General features: G+C 36.3%; 1 protein-coding gene across 1 annotated transcript in view; it reads right to left on the reverse strand.

Moving 5' to 3' along the window:
• Window positions 1-3057: 3057 nt before the first annotated feature.
• The window catches only part of LOC106464923 (LIM/homeobox protein Lhx5-like), an 86547-nt gene continuing 67305 nt past the window's right edge, over window positions 3058-22299 (reverse strand). The window contains exons 6-7 of the mRNA XM_022392730.1: window positions 7807-7977; window positions 3058-3345 (exon numbers count right to left, since the gene is read on the reverse strand). Coding sequence (XP_022248438.1) covers window positions 3146-3345; window positions 7807-7977 — 371 coding nt within the window. The 3' untranslated portion in view covers window positions 3058-3145. The remainder of the gene's footprint in view (window positions 3346-7806; window positions 7978-22299) is intronic.

Consider the following 22299-nt stretch of genomic DNA (forward strand, 5'->3'; position numbering starts at 1 on the left):
GACGGTAAATCAAAAACATAATAAAAAATCAAAAAAATAAAATGTGCGAAAAAGCTGAAACACCTTTAAAATGTACGAAGTCCAACTTTTGTACGTATTGTTCATAGAAATAACTGAAGATAATAAACCAACTATAAATACTGTTGGGGGTCAGCGGTAAGTTTACCTATTCAAAACGATAAATGTCGGGGTTCAGTTCCCGGCGGTGGGCAAAGCGCAGATAGCGTATTGTGTAGCTTTGCGCTAAAACAAACAAAAAATAAATACTGTTAATGTAAACTTTTATTTATCTTGAATATTTTGTACAATAGTTATGACGCGTTCCCATGGAAACATATAGCAGCATTTACCCAAACTCTTAATTCTGTTAACAGTAACACGTTAATTAAATATAAAAAAGAAGAGTACTTACAATCAGAACCAACAACAACAAAGAACTATATAGGCGTGAAATGTTAAAATAAAAAAATATAATAAATTGATAAGTGCGTTTTTATTTATATCGTATAGCAGTAACAATTCTAGTATTCATCAGTGTGTTTAATAATCACTACTAATTTATGGACCATCATACACGCACTTTAGAAGTCAGTTTCACGTCAGATGATCCCTTATTGTTCTACAGTAAGCCACTTTAGTGAAAAGTTAAATCTATGGGTACTACTTAAGATGATGGAATTATCATAATTACTGTGGTCATAGAGTAGCTAAAAGGTGCCTTGGTAACAGCACTTGGGAGTGTGCGTTATTTTTTAAGCTCGGGGGGGGGGTTGTTTCTTGTAACAAAGTTTCAAATCTCAGTATGCTGTGGCGACTTTTGGAACACTGTGTAAATTGTTTTAATATGGAAGTATGTTCTATTCACATACAAATTAGAAAACGGATAAGAGTGGGTGAACTGTTGTCCTTGAGATGTAAATAAAACGTTTGATGTGCTTTGTAAGTTGGATATTTTGGAGTTCAAGGTAAAGCTAGCTCAAATTTACGCTCAATTCTCCCCCCCCCGTTCTAACCACATTTACAGTACTTGATATGGGTTAGGCCTACATTCAGAGTCACCAGGCATACATGGCGTACTGAACATAAAATCCTAGCAGTAGCTTTATCATCTGACGAATTGAATACACATTCACAATTAATATTTAGCAGATATAAGACATGAGCTCGCTTTGATGTTGTGAAAAAAATCACTCGAAACGATCTCTTGTCACTTTCAGTTTTTTTTTTTAAATCGAATTTGGTCATAACTTCCGTGTTGAACTTCAGTTCTGACACTGATCATAATTTCTTTATACAGTAATACTTGTTTTATGTCAACTTGATATTATACAACTGGCTAAGAGTGTTTAGTTAATGAGAAAGATGGACTGATTAAGATATCAAGGACCAAATGTCAGTCAGTATCAGAGTTTAGTTCAAGTAGTGTATATCACTGAAATGCACAGAAAAGCGTAATTATTGTGACACCAATTTCAGATCAATGGGGCCAACAGAAGCAAAATGGTGGACGTTTAGATTTTGTCCGGGGACGGTGTTGTATAACAAACATATTTTGAACATGCAAATAAAATTATTATAAAAAGTCATTTTAGCATGTTTGACCATTCTAAAAAGTTTATGTACATTATGATCCACTTTTAATATTTCGGTTCACCGATACGACACCGGTTAGTCTATGGATTTCCAACGCTAAAATCGGGAGTTCGATTCCCCTCGGTTGACACAGCAGATAGTTCGATGTGGCTTTGATATAAGAACACACATTTAATATTTGGACTTTTTACAATAGTATTTCTTATCAACAAATAAAACAAAAATAAAAACAGAACAAATAAGTTGAAAAAAAAAAAAACCACAACAAAAACAAACAAACAAAAAACATGCCAGAATATCGTCATAATTTACGGTAATGCCAAATCTACAATTTTGTGTATTACTAAGATGTTTTTTTTTCTATCAAAAAATAGTTCAAATACTTAGAACTATATTTTTGGCTTTATGAAAAAATTTCGAATTTTCTGGTTCTTTCTTTTTGTTTCTGTTAACCTCATTGACTTCAAACTGGTGTTAAATAATTCATTTTTTCTATGTATTTCAATGAAATACTACTTGAATACTAAGCATAATACTGACTTCTTTCTTTTTTCTTTAGCCTAAGCGAAATACTGTTCACCTATTTTGAATTTTTATGATTACTGGTCGTTCACTAGAAACTTCATTCAGAGCGTTATGCTGTACATATTGTCAGTTAGCCAGTTATCAACCAGTATTTATCTTTAAATTTGTCTTTTGTCTACTCTCTTGGTGGTTAGTTCTTGTATGTACACAGATAAACTATTGATTTCGTTACTACTAATTTTATCCACAATTACCTGTTTTCACCACAGGTTTTATTTTATTTATTTCAGGTACTCTTCACATTTAGTTAGTAAATTATTCTTTTTCACCACACTGTTTTAAAAGATACTGCAAGTACGAGGAACATCTTTCCAATAAGTTTCTGATATATTTATTTCTCTTTCAAGCGTTGTAGCCACTACATGTATTCGTTGGCTGCCTGCGCAAGGAGCACTAAAATGATGATGATGTCTTTTTTTTTTTCGTCGTTGTTGTTTAGGGTTCAAACTGTTCAAGTGACATAAAGGAACTTTGGTTTGGCCAATTATCAAAACTAGTTTTTTGAAAATCGAGCTCGTATCACCGTAAAACTCCTCGTATTAGCACCGTTGTTAAAGTTAAAAAATATATACCCAAGACCTGAGCACTACATCTGATTTTTGTTAAAAGTTTAATGATCACATACAAATGTTGCATCCTTTATCTTTCAACTTGTTGATTTTTCACAAACAACCTGGGAAAATAGAGCGTGACAAAATTCTTAGATTATCCCCGAAAATCTTAATTTTGAAAGGATATATATACAAAATCTTTATTACATCTTATCCAATTTTTTGGATTTATTCTTTCCTGTGTGATTACCTATAATAGAGTTTGTTGTTCTATAGAGTAGAGAACTTAAATGGTTTTTAGTTTTAAGATTAATTACAAGTAATTTATATACACAAAGAACCTTTCTTTTTGTTTCTATACAAACTGTTGATGTGATGACTGCAAAAAAATAGTGTAATGATTAATGTAGATAACGTCACCATATGGGTGTTTCACTCAAGGCGTGATGGGATAGTCCTACATGGTATATCCTGTCAATAGAAGAACTAGGTGGGCAGTAGCCGTTCGACACGACTCCTGGTGGAAGACGTGGTCCCATTTCTGGACTTAACCGATGATGTATAAAGTTGCCACACGAATGGAGATGCGGAACATCAGTACGAAGACGGTCATAACCTGAAAGATAAAAAGACCAAGTGGAAATGTCAGTGAAAACTCCAAAATTACAGAAAACATTTCTAACGTTTATCGTTCAGAGTTTCGTACTTTTATATTTCCCATTTTTTTATTTTTATACAAAACAGTCCTTAACCAAAACGTTGCATAACAAAACAAAGTCACCAGGGCACAGGCTATAATGTGGGGGTATAATATATTTATAAGACAAAACAATTCTTAACATTAAGGTGATTCCTTTCAGATGAAAAAAAGTGAAAATATAGATACGAAAATGTTCTACCATTGGGGGTGGTAAGAGCACCTTACCTCTTGAAGTTGTCGTTCCAGCCCCCATCGTGGTAGTAAAAGTTCAAATTAATAAGGTAATATTAGTAGCACAGCACAAAAAATAAATACTGGAATAAAATCCCTACCAACTCTAAACGAGTATGATACCCATAAAGTCTACTCGTGCCCTAGTGCCTCTGTTTTATTGTACAGTGTTTGTTTAAAGATTGTTTTGTCTCATAAATATCTTATAACCCCACATTATAACCTGTGCCCTAGTGCCTCTGTTTTATTGTACAGTGTTTGTTTAAAGATTGTTTTGTCTCATAAATATCTTATAACCCCACATTATAACCTGTGCCCTAGTGCCTCTGTTTTATTGTACAGTGTTTGTTTAAAGATTGTTTTGTCTCATAAATATCTTATAACCCCACATTATAACCTGTGCCCTAGTGTCTCTGTTTTGTTGTGCAGCGTTTTGATTAAGGCTTACTTTGTATTATAAGTATGATTTATTTCATTATAAGTTTCGTCTTGCTGTTTTTAACGCAGTCCTTCCTTTTTTGATGTAAAGATTAACGTAACTGTTTAGATAATGACGTATGTATACATACACAACTTTTATTCTTGCTTTTATACAAACTGATGATGTCATGACTATAAAAATTAATATAATAGTTAACGCAAATAACGCCACCATACGACCATGCGGGTGTTTCACTCGTGGCATGATGGGATAGTACATGGTATATCCTATCAATAAAAGACCTAGGTAAACAGTAACTGTTTTGATATATTTAGTATAAATTTGCGAGATATCAAAAAATACCTTCTGTTGCGTATATATTCTTTTTGATGAGAGCTTGAACAAGTCGCTCAAGATGAAACTGTGACATACTCGCTTTCGGGAGCTTATATATATAAATAACAATACTTAGTTAAATTCAATATTATTAACAACACTTAATGAAATCAATCACAATAGAAATCTTTTGATAAATGTTATGTAATAAAACTTACCAAATTAAAAGAAATAACATAATTACACAATAATTTAATACATTGTAAATCGTATGTTTCATGGTTCATTTCATAAGAATGAAAGGATCACAGAAACCCTACACCACCTCCCGAACGGTTCTGTAAATCTTTGAAAAAATTTAAACTTTTGAACTTGATTTCCAGGATTGGAAATATTATGGATAATTCTGAAATATTTTTAGAAAAGTTTCGCAATTTAGACAACAAGATGACCCAAAATTTTTAATGATGTTTAAAGCTAAGTAAACGGTTTGAAAATATCAATTACCAATCAAACGGACTGTTTTGCCGTGTGCACGTTATCGTCTGACATGCTGCACGTGTCTAAGAACATAATCACTATATTATTTAACCGATCTCTTGATACCCTGATTTAACCTGGCAAGTAATTGTTTTTTTGTATATACTTTGTTAAACATTGCAAATTTGACTATAAGATAATATATATATATACTAATATTTGTATACAAGATGTTACAATTTTGCGTAATATATTATACTTTTATAGAGCTTCCAGGCACGATGTTTAGATTAGATCGCAAATCATCCCTATGAATCAGACACTTAACACAACTAACGTTAGAATCTAACATGTCTAATGTTAGTGCCTATGTCTAATGTGTTACCTAGATCTAGTCTCTAGTTTCTGCTAGTGTTTGTTTGTTTGTGATTTTCGCGCAAAGCTACCCTAGGGCTATCTACGCTAGCCGTCCCTAATTTAGCAGTGTAAGACTAGAGGGAAGGCAGCTAGTCATCACCACCCACCGCCAACTCTTGGGCTACTCTTTTACCAACGAATAGTTATAACGCCCCAACGGCTGAAAGGGCGAGCATGTTTGGTGGGCTGGGGATTCGAACCTGCGACCCTCAGATTGCGAGTCGAGCGCCCTAACCACCTGGCCATGCCGGGCTTCTACTAATGTCTAAAACAACGCAATGTCTAACAATGGTTTAGTCATCCAACTTTGACAATCCAAACGTGGTCCGTCATGTTCGGCATCATTTTAAAGAGAATTGTATTCATGCTAGGCCTAGATCTACTTGGTTGTAGCGAGATATATTTGGTTGAGATTCTAGGAATCCAGCTAAAACAGGTTTCGCACATCAAAACAATAACAGTAAAATTATAACGATGCATATTAATACACGTGTATTATAAATAAAAATAAGGGTTCTCAATGAATAAGTAACAATCTATATAAATAAACGTCAATATGTGTGTGTATCTGTTCCTTATAAGTTTCCATATTTCTTGATCAATCAGCACCAAACATGACACAGTGATACGGGATGACATGAGGGCTGGACCACTCTCTAATTTAATATCTATTTTCGGAAAAAACTACCAATGTTGTATATCCCTAAAAATTAGAATGCACTATGTAATCACTATAATTAGAATTCTTGAAAACAGTGTGTCTTTCTTTCAGTATTGGTACCTTTATGTATTATTTTGCACTTTTGATGTTTATTATGTTAAATAAATGCACAATTTCCTATCCTCTGTTACAAACGAGTTTTTATTTCACCCCTCCAACGGACGGGTACTCCAGCTAGTTATCTTATATTTGAAGTGGGAATCATTAACGTTTTACAGATTGACAGTTTCAAGTTGGATTAATCGTTGAATAAAACCAAACCTACGTACTACAACAACCTGACAATCCATAGAACGAATTTCCAATTATGTCTAGGGAATGATAATTGTAGAACAATATAGACAGAAAGCGAGATCTGTAAAAAATACGTATAACAGTTTTGTTTAGGTATTAGGTCGTTAAGAAATTAATGCCGCTTTTTTAAGATGAAATACCCGAACAACTTATATATCAAACAAAACATTTATTAAATGAAATAGTCTCCATTCGTATCGATGATGCTTTTTCATCTTACTATCAGGGTGTTAATACCCTGATTAAAGAAATCACTTGGTTTTGAAGCAAAAAAACATGTCGATGTCCTCTTTAACATCTTCCATATTTGCATACATTTTCCAAATAAGATGGTACTCTGATGGTGCTATATCTGGAGAATTACGGTGGGTGAGGGAGAACTTCCCAACCCAACTGCATAATCTTGTGTTGCGTCAAACATGCCACATGTGGACGTGCATCGTCGTGGAGAAAAACACCTTTCTGATTGAGGAGTGAAGGGCGTTTTCTAATAAAGGGCTTGATTGAAACTTCCATTTGCTGACTATATATCTCTGCATTGACAGTTCGCTGTGGATTGAGGAGTTCGAAATGAATTACTCCTTTGATGTCTCGCCAAATGTAAAGCATCACTTTCTGCGGATGGAGTCCAGGTTTTGGGGTCGGAAGTGGTTTTTGTCTAGGACTGAACCATTGTTTTTGGTGTTTAATATTAGAGAATCCAATCACCGGTGACAATTCTGTCCAAAAATGGTTCACGCGCATTACGCTACAAGAGACGAAGCAACGTTAACACGTTGGAAACGATGATCAATGGAGAGTTCGTGAGGCACCCAAACACCTTCTTTATGGAGTTTTCCCCATATTCCTTAGAGGTTTACGTATTGTTTCATGAGAGACATGCAATTTCAGGGCCATTTCACAAGTGTGTTGCCTTGGGTTAGACTCAACAAGCGTCTTCAGAGTATCAATATCAATTCCAACATGTCAGCCTCTGTCATCACAGTTTTAAGGCTAAAGTCACCTGAACGAAATTTGCTGAACCATCGTTGAGACTTACGAACGTTCAGAATATTTCCATAAACTTCTTTGATATTCTTTGTGACTACAGTGGCGTTGTTTCTCTTCTTGTATTCAAACAGCATTACATGCCGAATGTGTGTCTCGTCGTGTGCCATCACTATAAGGGATTATACTATACTAAACTTTACACATTATATAGGCTACACTAACTAGACATTTGGGCGGTTTCTTTAAGTATTATACATGATGTACATTTTTTCGGGAGTGGTTAATAAAAGTGTTTCAAAATGCGACATTAATTTCTTGACGACCTAATATAAAAATACATAACTATTCTGTAATTACAATGTTTCCGAGATACTTGGAAGAAAATGAGAAGATTAGTCATATCTCACAAACTTGTGTCAATCACACAGCCAAAGGAGTCTAGAAATTCGAACAGTTGAGTTAGTTATTCATATTAATCGGAAAGTACCTGGATCTAAGGTTGTTACCATACGAAACGGATACTTTAGGTTTCCTACCAATGATGAACTGCTTGACGTGGCATCTAGTGGGAACATTAGTTCATCAGGTGGCTGTTGACCATGGTAATAATTGTAATGGCCTTGATCGCCATAAGGACAATCACAGGGGCTACCGGAATCTGGAATAATCCAAACAATTTAAGGAGCAGAATAAAGTTGTGTGAAGCAAATATTGTTGGGTAAATTAACATCATTAATAGTGTTTAAGAACCGACACAACACTTAATCGTTAGGATCTAAATAAAATATAAATATTGTCAAGAAATTATGCAAAGTAAGAAAACGTAAGACGGATTAGTTTAGAAAATATAACACGTATTATATGTCTCATACACATAGCAGGGTAAAGATACATCACAGGCCCAGTACATACAGCAGGTACAAGTATACATTATAGATCACGCAATTCTATTACATTAAAAAGACATCATAGGTCCAGTACATGTACTTAGTTAAGGATACATTATAGGCCCAGTACATGTAGTAAGTTAAGGATACATCATAGGTCCAGTACATGTAGTAAGTTAAGGATACATTATAGGCCCAGTACATGTAGTAAGTTAAGGATACATTATAGGCCCAGTACATGTAGTAAGTTAAGGATACATTATAGGTCCAGTACATGTAGTAAGTTAAGGATACATTATAGGTCCAGTACATGTAGTAAGTTAAGGATACATTATAGGTCCAGTACATGTAATAAGTTAAGGATACATTATAGGTCCATTACATACCTAAAAATCAAACACTGTATAAAACAATATAAAAAATATCTCGGATGAAGATATTCCTGATCAGTTCTAACATCCACCTGTTAATAATATTTGATACCACAACACAACAATGCATTTAAACAAACACAATTTAATTGAAACCCGCATATCACTTTTGTTGTTAGAAAACATAAAAAAATTGACCGTTTATATTGCCACAACATTTAGATGTGTTAGACAGAGGGTTGAGCACGTTTTATAAAAACGATTTTGAATATGCAAATCAGCAAGTTACGTGACAACCACGGCCAAAACAAACTCGCGATGGAAGGGCATGTATCAGAACCACATTTTGACACTAATTAGTGTTATGTAGGTAGTGTGATGGTACCAAAAATTGATCACTTTGGGAAGAGTATGTAAAAATCCTTTCAAACATAAAATATTCATACACTCAAATCATAAAGATGTGTTTAGATCGGGGATTTACGATTTCTAAGATGAGGATATTCCTTGTACTTAACGGCATTGGAAAAAAAGGAAAATGAATCAACTTGGGAAATCAGGACCAACCATAAAGATAACTGCAACAAATTGTACCCCAGCCGTGGTAAGGAACATGTGACGTCTTATAACATGTGAGAATCCATGAACACAAAGGTCAGTGGTAATAGCAGTCCACGTGCCCTAGACAACAATACACAATATAATTAAGAAAGATCTCCGACTGGAAAAGTGATAAAAGTCTCATATACACAAGTTGCTTCCATGACATATTCATTCAACAATTCAACCGTTGCATACCTCAAACAGCTGGAGAATACAACGGGTATTCATGCTATACCGTACAAAGACTACCGGTAAAGATACTGGATGTAGCACCTTTGGATTTCTTTGCATCTGGGCCGTTGAAATGGGTGCTGCATTAAAACCCTCGGCCTCGTATAAATTACGTGGATTATGGAAGATACATATGGAGGAGTGGTGTGCTTCGGACAGATTTACGACGGAGCCTTTGGAATGGAAACTGCACTGTCAAGATGCACAGTTGTTAGACAGAGCATGATGACCAGACATGGCGACACTGTCTGTGACGATGTTATGAGACTTCAAAATTGTTTTAATGTAGCATACTAAACATTTTATAGTTTACACAATTTCTGTTTAGGAAACAATTTGTATTCTTGTTGAAAACAATGTTGGTGTAATTTACAACATGATATACCTTACAGTGCATGTGCATAATTTCTTTAAAATATTTTAAGAACTTTTATTGGTTAGTAACATTTTTCTATGTTAATAACTTTTGAAAAACGTACAGTGTACATGACGTTGCCTTTTGGCGTCATTAGATTGTTTAGTTACAATTTTTTTAGTGTTAAGGGAAAGCGAAACTATGACTTGGAATGTTCGGTAGTCGTCAGCAGAAAACTGGACCGACAAGAGGCAGCACGGCCAGAAGAGCAGCAACGGTAGGACATTTCTTTATCATGTAGTGAAGTTTTACTGACACGGTTTTACTAGTGTGAAAAGTGTTAAAGTTGGCAACTTGCTAGATCCGGTGAAAGACTCCAAATTGATTCACTCTTCTTCCACCTTCAGTGAATGATTGGTTTCCGAATTGCTGCAGTCCATCAAATTATCTACTCCAGTGTTTCTCAATCACAGGTCCATCACAGTTATTTTGCTGATCCGTGGGGTTTCACACAAACAAAACTGAAAGAATATTTGTATATCAATTGTAATTATTTTCGTTGTACTTGCATTTTGGGGTCCACGAGAGCGACCCGGAGGCAGCGAACTAGTCCTTGGTATACAAAAGATTAAAAATTACTGGACTTTACTCAAACGGCAGATAGTTCCTTGTTTCGTGAAAGAAAAATATATCTGCTTGATGGGAGAACATGCACGCACAAATATTAACCCAACGTACCCGCTGCAGCAGAGACACCGGGGGCACCGCATTGTAAAGATTACACGTGCATTGAGACGACCCCTATTAAGTTAAGCGAGTTTAATAAACCACATTCTCTTTCATTCTACGAATATACGTGTTGCGATAATTATCTGTAGCCACTTACCTTATTTATTATTATCTATACGGATATACGTGTTGCGATAATTATCTGTAGCCACTTACCTTATTTATTATTATCTCTACGATATACGTGTTGCGATAATTATCTGTAGCCACTTACCTTATTTATTATTATCTATACGGATATACGTGTTGCGATAATTATCTGTAGCCACTTACCTTATTTATTATTATCTATACGGATATACGTGTTGCGATAATTATCTGTAGCCACTTACCTTATTTATTATTATCTATACGGATATACGTGTTGCGATAATTATCTGTAGCCACTTACCTTATTTATTATTATCTATACGGATATACGTGTTGCGATAATTATCTGTAGCCACTTACCTTATTTATTATTATCTATTCAACAACGGTAAGATTGGTCTTCATGACAACAGATTACCTTGAAAAAACGTTTACATTTTCAGTTCAGATGACCTATTTTGAATTATAACGTTTGGGAAATGAACTACTACGCAATACTGGTGTTTGCGAAGCGTATTTTTGTTGCTAAACATTATTATATTTACATTTTTAGAGAAATATACGGAAAACGACCGACCGACAGCTCTGTTAATCTTATTGAAATATTGTTCAATAAAATAATTTCAATGTTAAAAATATATAAACACACAATTATACACTTTAGTCCTTACATGAAGGTTTCCTGCCTTTACTCTTGCCGTTGGGTTAGAAGTTAGGAGAAAAAATAACACCTCAGTAGTGGTCAATACTCTGCATTCGATAACCTGGGACCTGAACACACACTGCCTAATCGCCTTCAGTTGTTGATGGGATTTTGAAAGTGCTACCCACGGTTATAATACAAAGGTATATATGACTGGCTATTCACCACAAGGTTTGAACATGTACTTGTTACATAAGAAAGAGGAAAGGCAGAATACAGTGGCGACAGTTCCAGCTTTTTCTACCGTTTCTTTTCTAAACACTAGAATAAGGGGATGAGCCAATATGTAATAAAAGAACAATAACATTTTTTCTACTATACAACTAAACATTATTATAATTACAAAGTCTACAGGAAGGGCTTTTGTACTTTTGGAGTCTGTTCCTAAGCAACTTCTTTGAGTGACTAAAATTGTTTTCTGTATCTGCCTGTTTGTTCCAGTCATATATTCGTTTTATACGTTGAAGATATCGGTAGTAGGGGAACAGTTCTAATCCATATTTTCAGCACTGCCTCACATTAGATTGAAGTGTTTATTGTCCACAGCAGCGGTTGCAAACATTTTCTATATATAAAAAAAAAGCTACATTAATTTATTGACGACCTAATATATTAGAATATGGCTAGCCAAATATTGTTAAAATATCAAATTTTGGCATTATGACTTCGGCTCCTCAATGACCCAGACGTGCGTGTCATCGTCGCTTATTACTTTATATACATGGTTCTGACGTCATTAAATTAATTGTAAAATATTGTATTAGATGAAACTTTTTATTTTGAGAAACAGTGCAACTCATTAGGGCACTCGACACGCAATCTGTGAGTCGCGTGTTCGAATCTCATCATCGAATATGCTCGCCCTTTCTTCTTGGGGGCGTTATAATATGATGGCCAATTCCACTTTTCTTGGTAAAGAGTAGTCCCGAGAGTTAGCGGTGAGTGATATTCACTAGCTGCCTTCCCTCTAACCTACCACTTCTAAATTAGGGACGGCTAACGCAAATAGCCCTCTAGTAGCATTGCGCGAAATTCAACAAAGAAAGAAACACTTTTTATAACAAGTTAACTATGCCTCACCAACGCATCGTGTTCTCCAGTAGCACAGTGGTATGTCTGCGGACATACAATGCTAGAAACCGGGTTTCGATACCTGTGGTGGGCAGAGCACCGTTGTGTAGCTATGTGCTTAATTCCAAACAAACTCTTCATCGTACGTCAACCTTGCAGTAGAAATATATTTTTTGCCCTTTCTTGATCGTACACCAAAGATACAAATGCCTATATGCAAGTTTATACATGGAATTAACACTTTGATTTTTCTTGAGTTTATGCGCAAAGCTACACAAGGTCTATCTGCGCATAGCTGTACCTAATTTTGAGCCAACAGACTAGAAGGAAGGCAGCTAGACAATAGTACTTATCTCCACATCTTGTCTAGCCGAATAGAGATTTGACCATTAGTCCTAGAACGCACCCACAGCCCAAAGTGAGGAGAACGATTTTGCGGCAACGGGACGCAAACATTCAACCCTCGGATTCACAGTCCAGAAACGTTAACCACAGGCCCACACCCGCCCCAGAACTTTTATTATTATAGAATATTTAGCATTTACATATAAAACATTGGGTGTGTAGATGATTAGCATCAAATAATGTGAAGAGTGGAGAATTTTAGATACTTCGGGCAACATCCTAACAATGACTAGCCAAGCATTGATCTGGTAATGCTCGTGTCAAACGCACCGAAACAGTCAGGCATTCTCACATTAGAACTGAAAAAAAAAACACGTCACATATGTACAAGTTACGACAGAAAGAGCGTTAAAAAGATGGCTTAAAGTGTAGATTTTGTTTATTGTAATTCAAAATAATCCCCTTACATCGGTTAAGACACCCTGAATCTGCCCCCCCAGTGGCAAAGCGGTATGTCTGCGGACTTACAACGCTAGAATCCGGTTTTCGATACCCGTGGTGGGCAGAGCACAGATAGCCCATTGTGCAGCTTTGTGCTTAAGTACAAACAAACAAACTCTGAATCTAATTCACTACAAAATAATCTCTTACATCGGTTAAGACGCCCTGAATCTAATTCACTACAAAATAATCCCTTACATCGGTTAAGACGCCCTGAATCTAATTCACTACAAAATAATCCCTTACATCGGTTAAGACGCCCTGAATCTAATTCACTACAAAATAATCCATTACACCGGTTAAGACGCCCTGAATCTAATTCACTACAAAATAATCCATTACACCGGTTAAGACGCCCTGAATCTAATTCACTACAAAATAATCCCTTACATCGGTTAAGACGCCCTGAATCTAATTCACTACAAAATAATCCATTACACCGGTTAAGACGGCCTGAATCTAATTCACTACAAGATAATCCATTACACCGATTAATCCTTCTTATAGCAAGTAATGTCTCTGAATATAAATCGTTTACAAGCTTGTGATACAATGCTTCCCATTAATTACTTCGTTGGCTGAGCCACAAATCCTTCTTATAGCAAGTAATGTCTCTGAATATAAATCGTTTACAAGCTTGTGATACAATGCTTCCCATTAATTACTTCGTTGGCTGAGCCACAAATCCTTCTTATAGCAAGTAATGTCTCTGAATATAAATCGTTTACAAGCTTGTGATACAATGCTTCCCATTAATTACTTCGTTGGCTGAGCCACAAATCCTTCTTATAGCAAGTAATGTCTCTGAATATAAATCGTTTACAAGCTTGTGATACAATGCTTCCCATTTTTTTCCATGAACTATACGTATATCTGAACAGTTAAAAAAATGTTTGGCCACCTCATGCCTATTTTTGCCTAATCGTTATAACAGGTTTTTCCCTGTAAGACAGTGACTGTCAGACTCTAAACAGCAAGCCAAACTAGAGGAATTCGAAGTAAATAAAAATGTTAGTTATCCTGAAAGTCGCTAGAGGTAGCTTGGGTATAAACATTGGCACGCTATTTCTTGAGACCGACTTCATTATTTTAATTAACTGAAATGGTGAAAATTTATACCTTATACTTCAACTTTTAATAAAACATTTAAAATAGTTGTTTTAAATCTTTTGTTTGCGCATCATTCTCTGTGAGTAGTTTTGTTTTAGGGAGTTTTATTGACTTATGCAATAATCATTATGATTTCCATATAACATTTTCAACATTGTATCACACAAAAAATCAACTTGAGAGCTGTTTATTTTAAGATAATGTAATGTAAGATTTGATAATTTGTGCCATAGAAATATTCATCCTGGTTAATTGCAAAATATTTTCATCCGGATTTCCTAAACATTTGTTTTTTCTTATTTGTTCATGATTTTGTTGCAAAACGTTTTCATGTAAATACGTTCTTAATGCATGTCTTTTTACGTAGATCAGGTTGCAAAATCTTTATTATGAAAAAATTATAAAGTGTTAAAAAAGAAATATTGTGCTGAGAATTGATTTATTGTTATATTTAACCCATACTAATTTACATGTGATTAAATATTGACTTCATCACATGTTGAAACAATGAGCTCATCATCCTCTGCTTATAGAAATACTATCCTTAGTAACATTACGTGCCTTTGTAATACAAACAAATATATAAATGAAAACAAAAACATTTGTTAGGTCCTGTATGCAACCCTATGGGACTGTTAGCCTTTGTAAATTGTATTTAATGGCTTACTTATGAAGCGAAACGGTAAACATGGTTATGAAATTAGGTTAAATGATTAGTTTAAAAATTTTGTTACTATAATGTCATGTTGATCTACATCATACCAAATGCGCCCTCTAGTGCTACCTTATGGCACACTTTCTGGATAACTTCCGCCTGTCATGGAGCTAGCGTTTTCTAGTTTCACTTCGTAGAACTATGACGTCACGCCTAGCAATGTTCTATCTATCTTTTGACTGTTCTCTCAATGCGCCCCCTGATGAAACTTCGTGGAACTATAACGTCATCATATTTGATGACATCATTCTCTCTTTCCCTTCCTCCTCCTCCCTGAAGCAGCCAATCAGCGTGAGGAGGCATCCTTTGGTAACAGGGGAGTTGGGGTAACTACTCACGTGCTCCACTGACATGCCACTGTTTTTAAAGGAGAGAGCACCAAAAGACGTGGATGTGATCATCAAGCTAGCATAACAGCACATGGAAGCCCATGGAGGGAGTATAACTGAAAAGTAAAAGAATAACTGGTTAGAGTCGAAACCAGGGATGGCTGACCAGAAGCAGGATGCCACCAAAGGTGATCGAAGAATAAATGTGGACATTCCATACTATGTGGAAGACCATGAGGTCATGTGTATAAAGGCACCCATCTTTGACTTGGTAATCGGTAAAATACTTGACAATAGAAGTTTCGAGGAACCAAACAGAAAGGAGACTTATGAGACATCTTCAGTCACCACGAGAGATATAGAAAAGAAAAACAAGCAAAACTTCAAGCTCCTGCAAGTCTGGAAAGATGACATCACAAATGTAGATCTATAGGAACTGAAGGAAGCACAGAATATAGACCCTTCACTGCCAAAATTTTGGAACAGTGCCCGGGAGAAAGTCGAGCACAATACAAATGAGAAAGGAAGTTATAGAAGAGAGGATTGTAAGGATAGCTGTTTCGGATTTATCAAGGCAGTTCTACTGGGGAAGTTAAACAGATTATAGTACCAATAGAATACCAGGTTCAAGTGATGAAGTTGGTTCACGAGTCAAGGAGTAAAAAAGATAGAGACAGAGAGAGTACAGAAGTCCTTCTGGAAGTGTTCTGTAGAGTAAGCTTTCCAAAAGAAGTCTTGAGAGACAGAGGGACTCAGTTTACCTCAGAACTGATGTAAGAGATGTGCAGACTCATCAGCGCTAGACAGCTCCTTACCACCCGAGGAACATTAGATGTAATGGATTTTTTGAGAGAGTCAACAAAGTCTTAAAGAGAATGCTAAAGAAGACGTGCCAGGAGAGACCACGTGACTGGGACAGGTATCTGCAGGCAGTATTATTTGCTTAAAAAAGAATCCCACAAGCAAGTACAGGATTTTCACCCTTTGAGTTACTGTACAAAAGAATAGTACGAAGTCTGATGCAGATATTTAAAGAATTGTGGACAGCAGAAGGAGTCAGAAGTGAGGAAATGACTTGAGGAGACCTGTCAACTCGCTCGAGAAAGTTTGTATGGAGGTTAAGGCAATCAGAAGCACTTCTATGACAAGAAAGCCAAAGATCGACGTTTCAAGGTCAGGCAGAAGGTCTTAGTTGTTACACACAGACAACAACAAACTCACTCTGCAGTGTAAAGGACCTTTTGAAGTGCAAGAAGTGGTCAACAGAATGGACTATAAGGTGAAAGTGGATGGGAAGACCAAGATCTATTATGCCAATCTGTTGAAGAGGTACTTCTAGAGGGAAGAAGATCTAATTGGTGTAGCTATTGAGGCACAAATGGACATTGTGGGTGTGACTGTCATAGATACAGAACCAGAAGATAGTGACTTTGTCATAGAAGATGAAGACCTACTATACCTAAGACCGCTGGGTGGAGAATGACCTGTACATCAACACCAGTGAAGAACTGACTGGCAAGAAGAAGAAAGAGGTACAATATCTATTGTGTCAGTATGTAGATGTCTTCACAGCTAGATTTAGCAAAGCAGACCTTGTGCAACACAAAATCCAAACCACGACCAGGGATCCAGTCAAGGTGAAGCCCTACCATGCTGTATGTGATGAGAGAACTGATCAAGCAGAAAGTCGAGGTAATGTTAGAAGCTGGAATAATTGAGCTTTCGAATTCAGCCTCCTTTTCACTAGTGGTAACAGTGAAGGCTCAAAGTGCTTCTACATAAATATCTGGAAGCTGAGCCTCGTGGCTATTATTGCGAAACTAGACAGGTCCAAGTTCTTTACCAAGATCAACTTCAATAAAGGTTATTGGTAGATCCCAATAGAGACAGAACCTAAGGAGAAGACAGCTTTAATGACACCAGATGGATATGGTTTGGGTTAGTAAACTCGGCAGCAGCATTTAATGCATGATGAGGAATATGTTACATAAAACCACCAACATCTAGCATTATGTGGACGATATTCCTACCCACACAAACATATGGGAAGACCACCTGAAGAAACTTAGAGAGCTGTTTTGGCAAGTGAGGCAGCAAGTCTGACCATCAATCGATATAAGTGCTACTTCAGTTATTCTGTGCTGATCTTTGTTGAACACAAGGTTGGCAACCAACAGATAGCCATGGAAGAGGAGAAACTAATCCACATACAAGATGCACCAGTCAGAGCCTTCATGGGGTTAGCAGGATACTATAGAATGTTCATCCCAAACTACACTGAAGTCACTGCATCACTGACTGACCTGACCAAGAAAGGCCAGCCCATTAAGGAGAAGTGGGAATAACCACAGGAGATGGCATTCCACAAGTTGATGAACATGTTAGGAAATTTGCCAATCCTTAGAATGCCAGACTTCAACAAACAGTTTATCACTCTGGCCAATGTACCAATTCTTGGAATTGGAGCAGTATTTCTGCAAGAACATTTAGACAGACTGCTTCCCGTGATGTACATAAGTAAAAAGCTGTTGATTGGTGAGAACTACTCTGTGATTAAACAAGATTGTCTGGCCATTATATTTGCTATTCAGAAATTCCAGAACTACCTCTACAGGAAGGAGTTCATCATCCAGGACAATCAGCCCTTTGAATACATCCAGAGGTGCAAAATCGACAGTGCGAGTATCATGAAGTGGACATTGTACCTCCAGAACTATAGGTTCTGCAATGAAGCCACCAAGGGGACTGCAAATATTGGTGCAGACTGTATGAGTAGACTTTGTACATGAACTGAAAACAATCTTTGTATATAGTATAAATAATATTATAAATATTATAATATTATTTAAGTTTAATGTGATTGTTATGATTTAGATAGTTTATATAGTGTGAGTGTTAAATTTAGTTAGTTTGTCGCAGGTTTGTTTACGTCACTGTTTACAAATGATACATTGTGTAGTTCAATTGTTGTGAACTGACAATTGTTGTATTATTGCAATAACATAATAACTGTTGTAACACTTAGATGGTCTGATGGTCAGACCTGCTGTCCTCACTTGCCAAAACAGCTCTCTGAGTTTCTTCATGTGGCCTTACCATTTGACTGTGTGGGTTAGAATGTCGACATCATAATGATCGGTGTTGGCGGTTTTGTACAACATCTTCCTCATCGTGCAGTTTTCTCCTTGTTTTAATTGAATATTATTGCATCACAATATCTTGCAGTGTGTGGAATGTTCTAGACCTCTGACGGGCTATAAATACGTGTCCAAAATGTAGTTCAAGTTAGATATATAGATCTAGACTGTGTGATTGTGAATTTAGCCACAAAGAGCATATAGTGGCTATAGTGTAATTATCACAGATTATATTGTAATAACAGAACAGGAAGAATAATTCGTCTTGTCAACTTGTGCTCTGAAGTTACTGAACCAGCCTGTGTGGACTTTGACGAAAAATAAACTATTATTTAAACATTTGTATATACGTGTGATTTGTTTTAATATATTATTTTAAAACAAGTGGACTGTGTGCTGTTTTTATATTGTTGAGATTTATTGCCAAAAAGTCACAGACACCAACTGTAAAGAATCTGGCCCATCCATAAAAAGCCGACAATAAGCATCAATGGAGAGAAAGGCATTTTAGCTGTTGCAACAGTACCTCTGTTCCCAACTTCTGCTCATTGTGCACGTGAAATCATCGACATATGCATAGCCTTACGTGTGTCAACGGCAAATTGCCTTACTTTTTCATTCACCATTTGAAACTCATTTGAGTGAAAATTACGCCTATACGCAGATTAACAAGAATAACCTAGGTCTAAACTTCGCCATACAAACTAGCACATTTCTAATTGTTGACATAGCTGCATCCTTAGAATTTACTGCATAAAACCTTCCGAAACCTATAGCAGAACAATTTGGATATCTAACGTACGCCAGCCTCAGAAATGCCAAGAAACCAAACATCACTTAACAGGAATGCGGTGCACTGAATCTTCTAAAGCGGGAGAAAACAATCAAGATCCTACCAGCAGACGAAGGAAACAGTACAGTCATCCTAGACGTTAACGATTATGACACCAAGATCAAGCAGTTAATAAATAGACACCAATTACCCTACAGAAGAGATAGGGCCTCGTCAAGAAACAAAACTTAATCAACGAGAATTTGGGCAAGAACTTATTAAGAATCAACGGCAACCGCCCCTAACAGTTTTGTGGACTACACAAATCCAACATACATTTGAGACCTATCGTCAGTACTATAAACACACCTCGCCATCAGCTACCGGCCTTCTTTGAACCTATCCTTTCACCACTACAAGGTAATACTGAACATTAGGTTCACAACTCGAAAGTTTCATAGGATAACTCGGAAGGCAGATCCCAGGATATTCTTGTCAGTTTCGACGCCAAGGACCTGTTTACCAACGTTCCGACCACAGAAATTATTTTCAGTCCTAAACAACGACTGTTGAATGACAACTCTCTAACACACAGAACTGACATGAAGATAGACGCCATCATGGAATGAACAACCAACGTTTACCAACGTTCCGACCACAGAAATTCTTTTCAGTCCCAAACAACGACTGTTGAATGACAACTCTCTAACACACAGAACTGACATGAAGATAGACGCCATCATGGAATGAACAACCATTTGCCTACAGCATCTTACTTTCAATACAACAAAGATTTATATGAACAAACGAACAGTCTAGCCATGGAATCATTGCTCTCTCCAGTTTTAGCAGACCTTTGTTATCTAGCCCCACAGTCATGAAAACTTACCAGACTACCTAGAACATCTTAATTCTATAGACTAAAGAATCCACTTAACCACGGGAATGAGGAAACATAACTTACCATTCTTTGATTGACATATTCATCAGCGGACAGAAAGGAAAAATTACAACAACTCTACCCACACCGACTACCTACACTTCCAGTCCTATCATCCAATTTCGGTAAAACGCAGTTTAATCCAATGCCTGAACAACAGAGCTGAAAACATCTGCGATGAAACAACTACCAAAACAGAACGCCAAAACATCATAAAGTGTTAGAAACAAAGTGGTTATACCTCTACCTTCATCACTAATTCCCTAAAAAAGACCACAACAGAAAGAAAAGATAAGGAGAACACTACTACTACTTATCACCCCTATGTGTAAAACGTAAGTGAAAAACTCAAACATATAACAAAGAAGTTCAATAAAGACGCTCGCTGGAAATCTTACAAAACAATAAGATTTTTTTATGGTCAAAACCAAAAAGAAACCCACTAACGAGAATATCCATGTTCCTGTAACGAAACCAACATTGCAGAAGCGGGAAGACAACTGGGTACAAGAATAAATGAACACAAAGACAACAGAAGGCTAATAAAAACTCACAATTTAAACATTACAGAACATACTATGTCAGCTGGGCCCCGAAATAGACTGGGACAAAGCTAGAATCAATAACAAAGACAAATTTTGGAAAACAAGAAAAATAAAGGAATCTTTTCACATCAACACAAAACAACCTTAATTGAACAGATTCGGGCCTAGAAATCAGCAACTTATGGCTACCATTGGTTGAATACATACTCAACTGCTCCACCAATCAGGACCAGGAACAAAGATCCAATTAAAGCACGTACATCTCAATCCACCTGGATACGATATAAGGCCTGCAGTAGCTTGGACAATCTGACTGAACATCCCCGGTTGTTTCCTTTAAACGTAATATCCATTAAATTTTAAGAAAATGTAAACCAAAATTACCACCACGGTGACTGCGACTGCACAAACTGACCTGAAGACGAAAGGCGGAAGACTTACGAAACGTCGTCCTCTACATTTGAGCTGTATAAGTGGATTGTCTGATCACTAATATATTTCTACAAGTGTTTCTCTAATAGGCAGTTGCCGCCCATTTCACAGTGAACTCTATATGAAGCCTGTTGAATGTTGCTGCCGATGAGTCCTTTCGCTCAATACTATACAGAGCTTAGCTGGGCTGTAATACAAGTCCTACATGAAACGTTGTTTAAGACGTTTGTGCGAATTATTGTTAGTGTTGTTGTGACATCATATCACACGAATGTAACTACTAAATGTCATGCTTCTCCTGCTAAAGTGTTCTAAATCCTAAGACTTCTTACTTCATAAACGACTGATATAATTAACGTTTCAACTATGATTACAGAATTTTGTAATCCAGCCGGCATATACAACAGACAAGATATATGATAAATAAATAAATTACACCACTAATCATTATCCACTTTCTTCATTGGCAACCATAGTTATACCACTTTCTTTATAGCAACCATAGTTGTACCACTTTCTTTATAGCAACCATAGTTGTACCACTTTCTTTACAGCAACCATAGTTATACCACTTTCTTTATAGCAACCATAGTTGTACCACTTTCTTTCTAGCAACCATAGTTGTATGCTTTTTAAGCTGACCAAACCTCGTTTACCGCCGAAAATATCGCCAGTAGCAAGGGTATCCAAAAGATAAGACAATACATTTTATTCTCTTTAACTGAAAATGTAAAAACAGTATATATGATAAGCTATACTTATCGGGTTGATTTTTATTTACCACCTAAGTAAGTACCTGTTTGGATGTGAAGTTAATATTAATGGTTATCAAACCATGTTGCTACTAGACAGTTATTATCTTTCTCTATATCAACTTGAGCTGTATGCTTTCTGACAGACATCACTCGCTAATTCTTACCTACTCTCTATATAACAACTTATGCTGCTGGCCTTCTGACGGACATCACTCGCTAATTTTTATCTACTTTCTCTGTATAACAACTTATGCTGCTTGCCTTCTGACGGACATCACTCGCTAATTTTTATCTACTTT

The sequence above is a fragment of the Limulus polyphemus genome, unplaced genomic scaffold (genome assembly GCF_000517525.1).
Source record: "Limulus polyphemus unplaced genomic scaffold, Limulus_polyphemus-2.1.2 Scaffold1783, whole genome shotgun sequence".
NCBI lineage: Eukaryota > Metazoa > Arthropoda > Merostomata > Xiphosura > Limulidae > Limulus > Limulus polyphemus.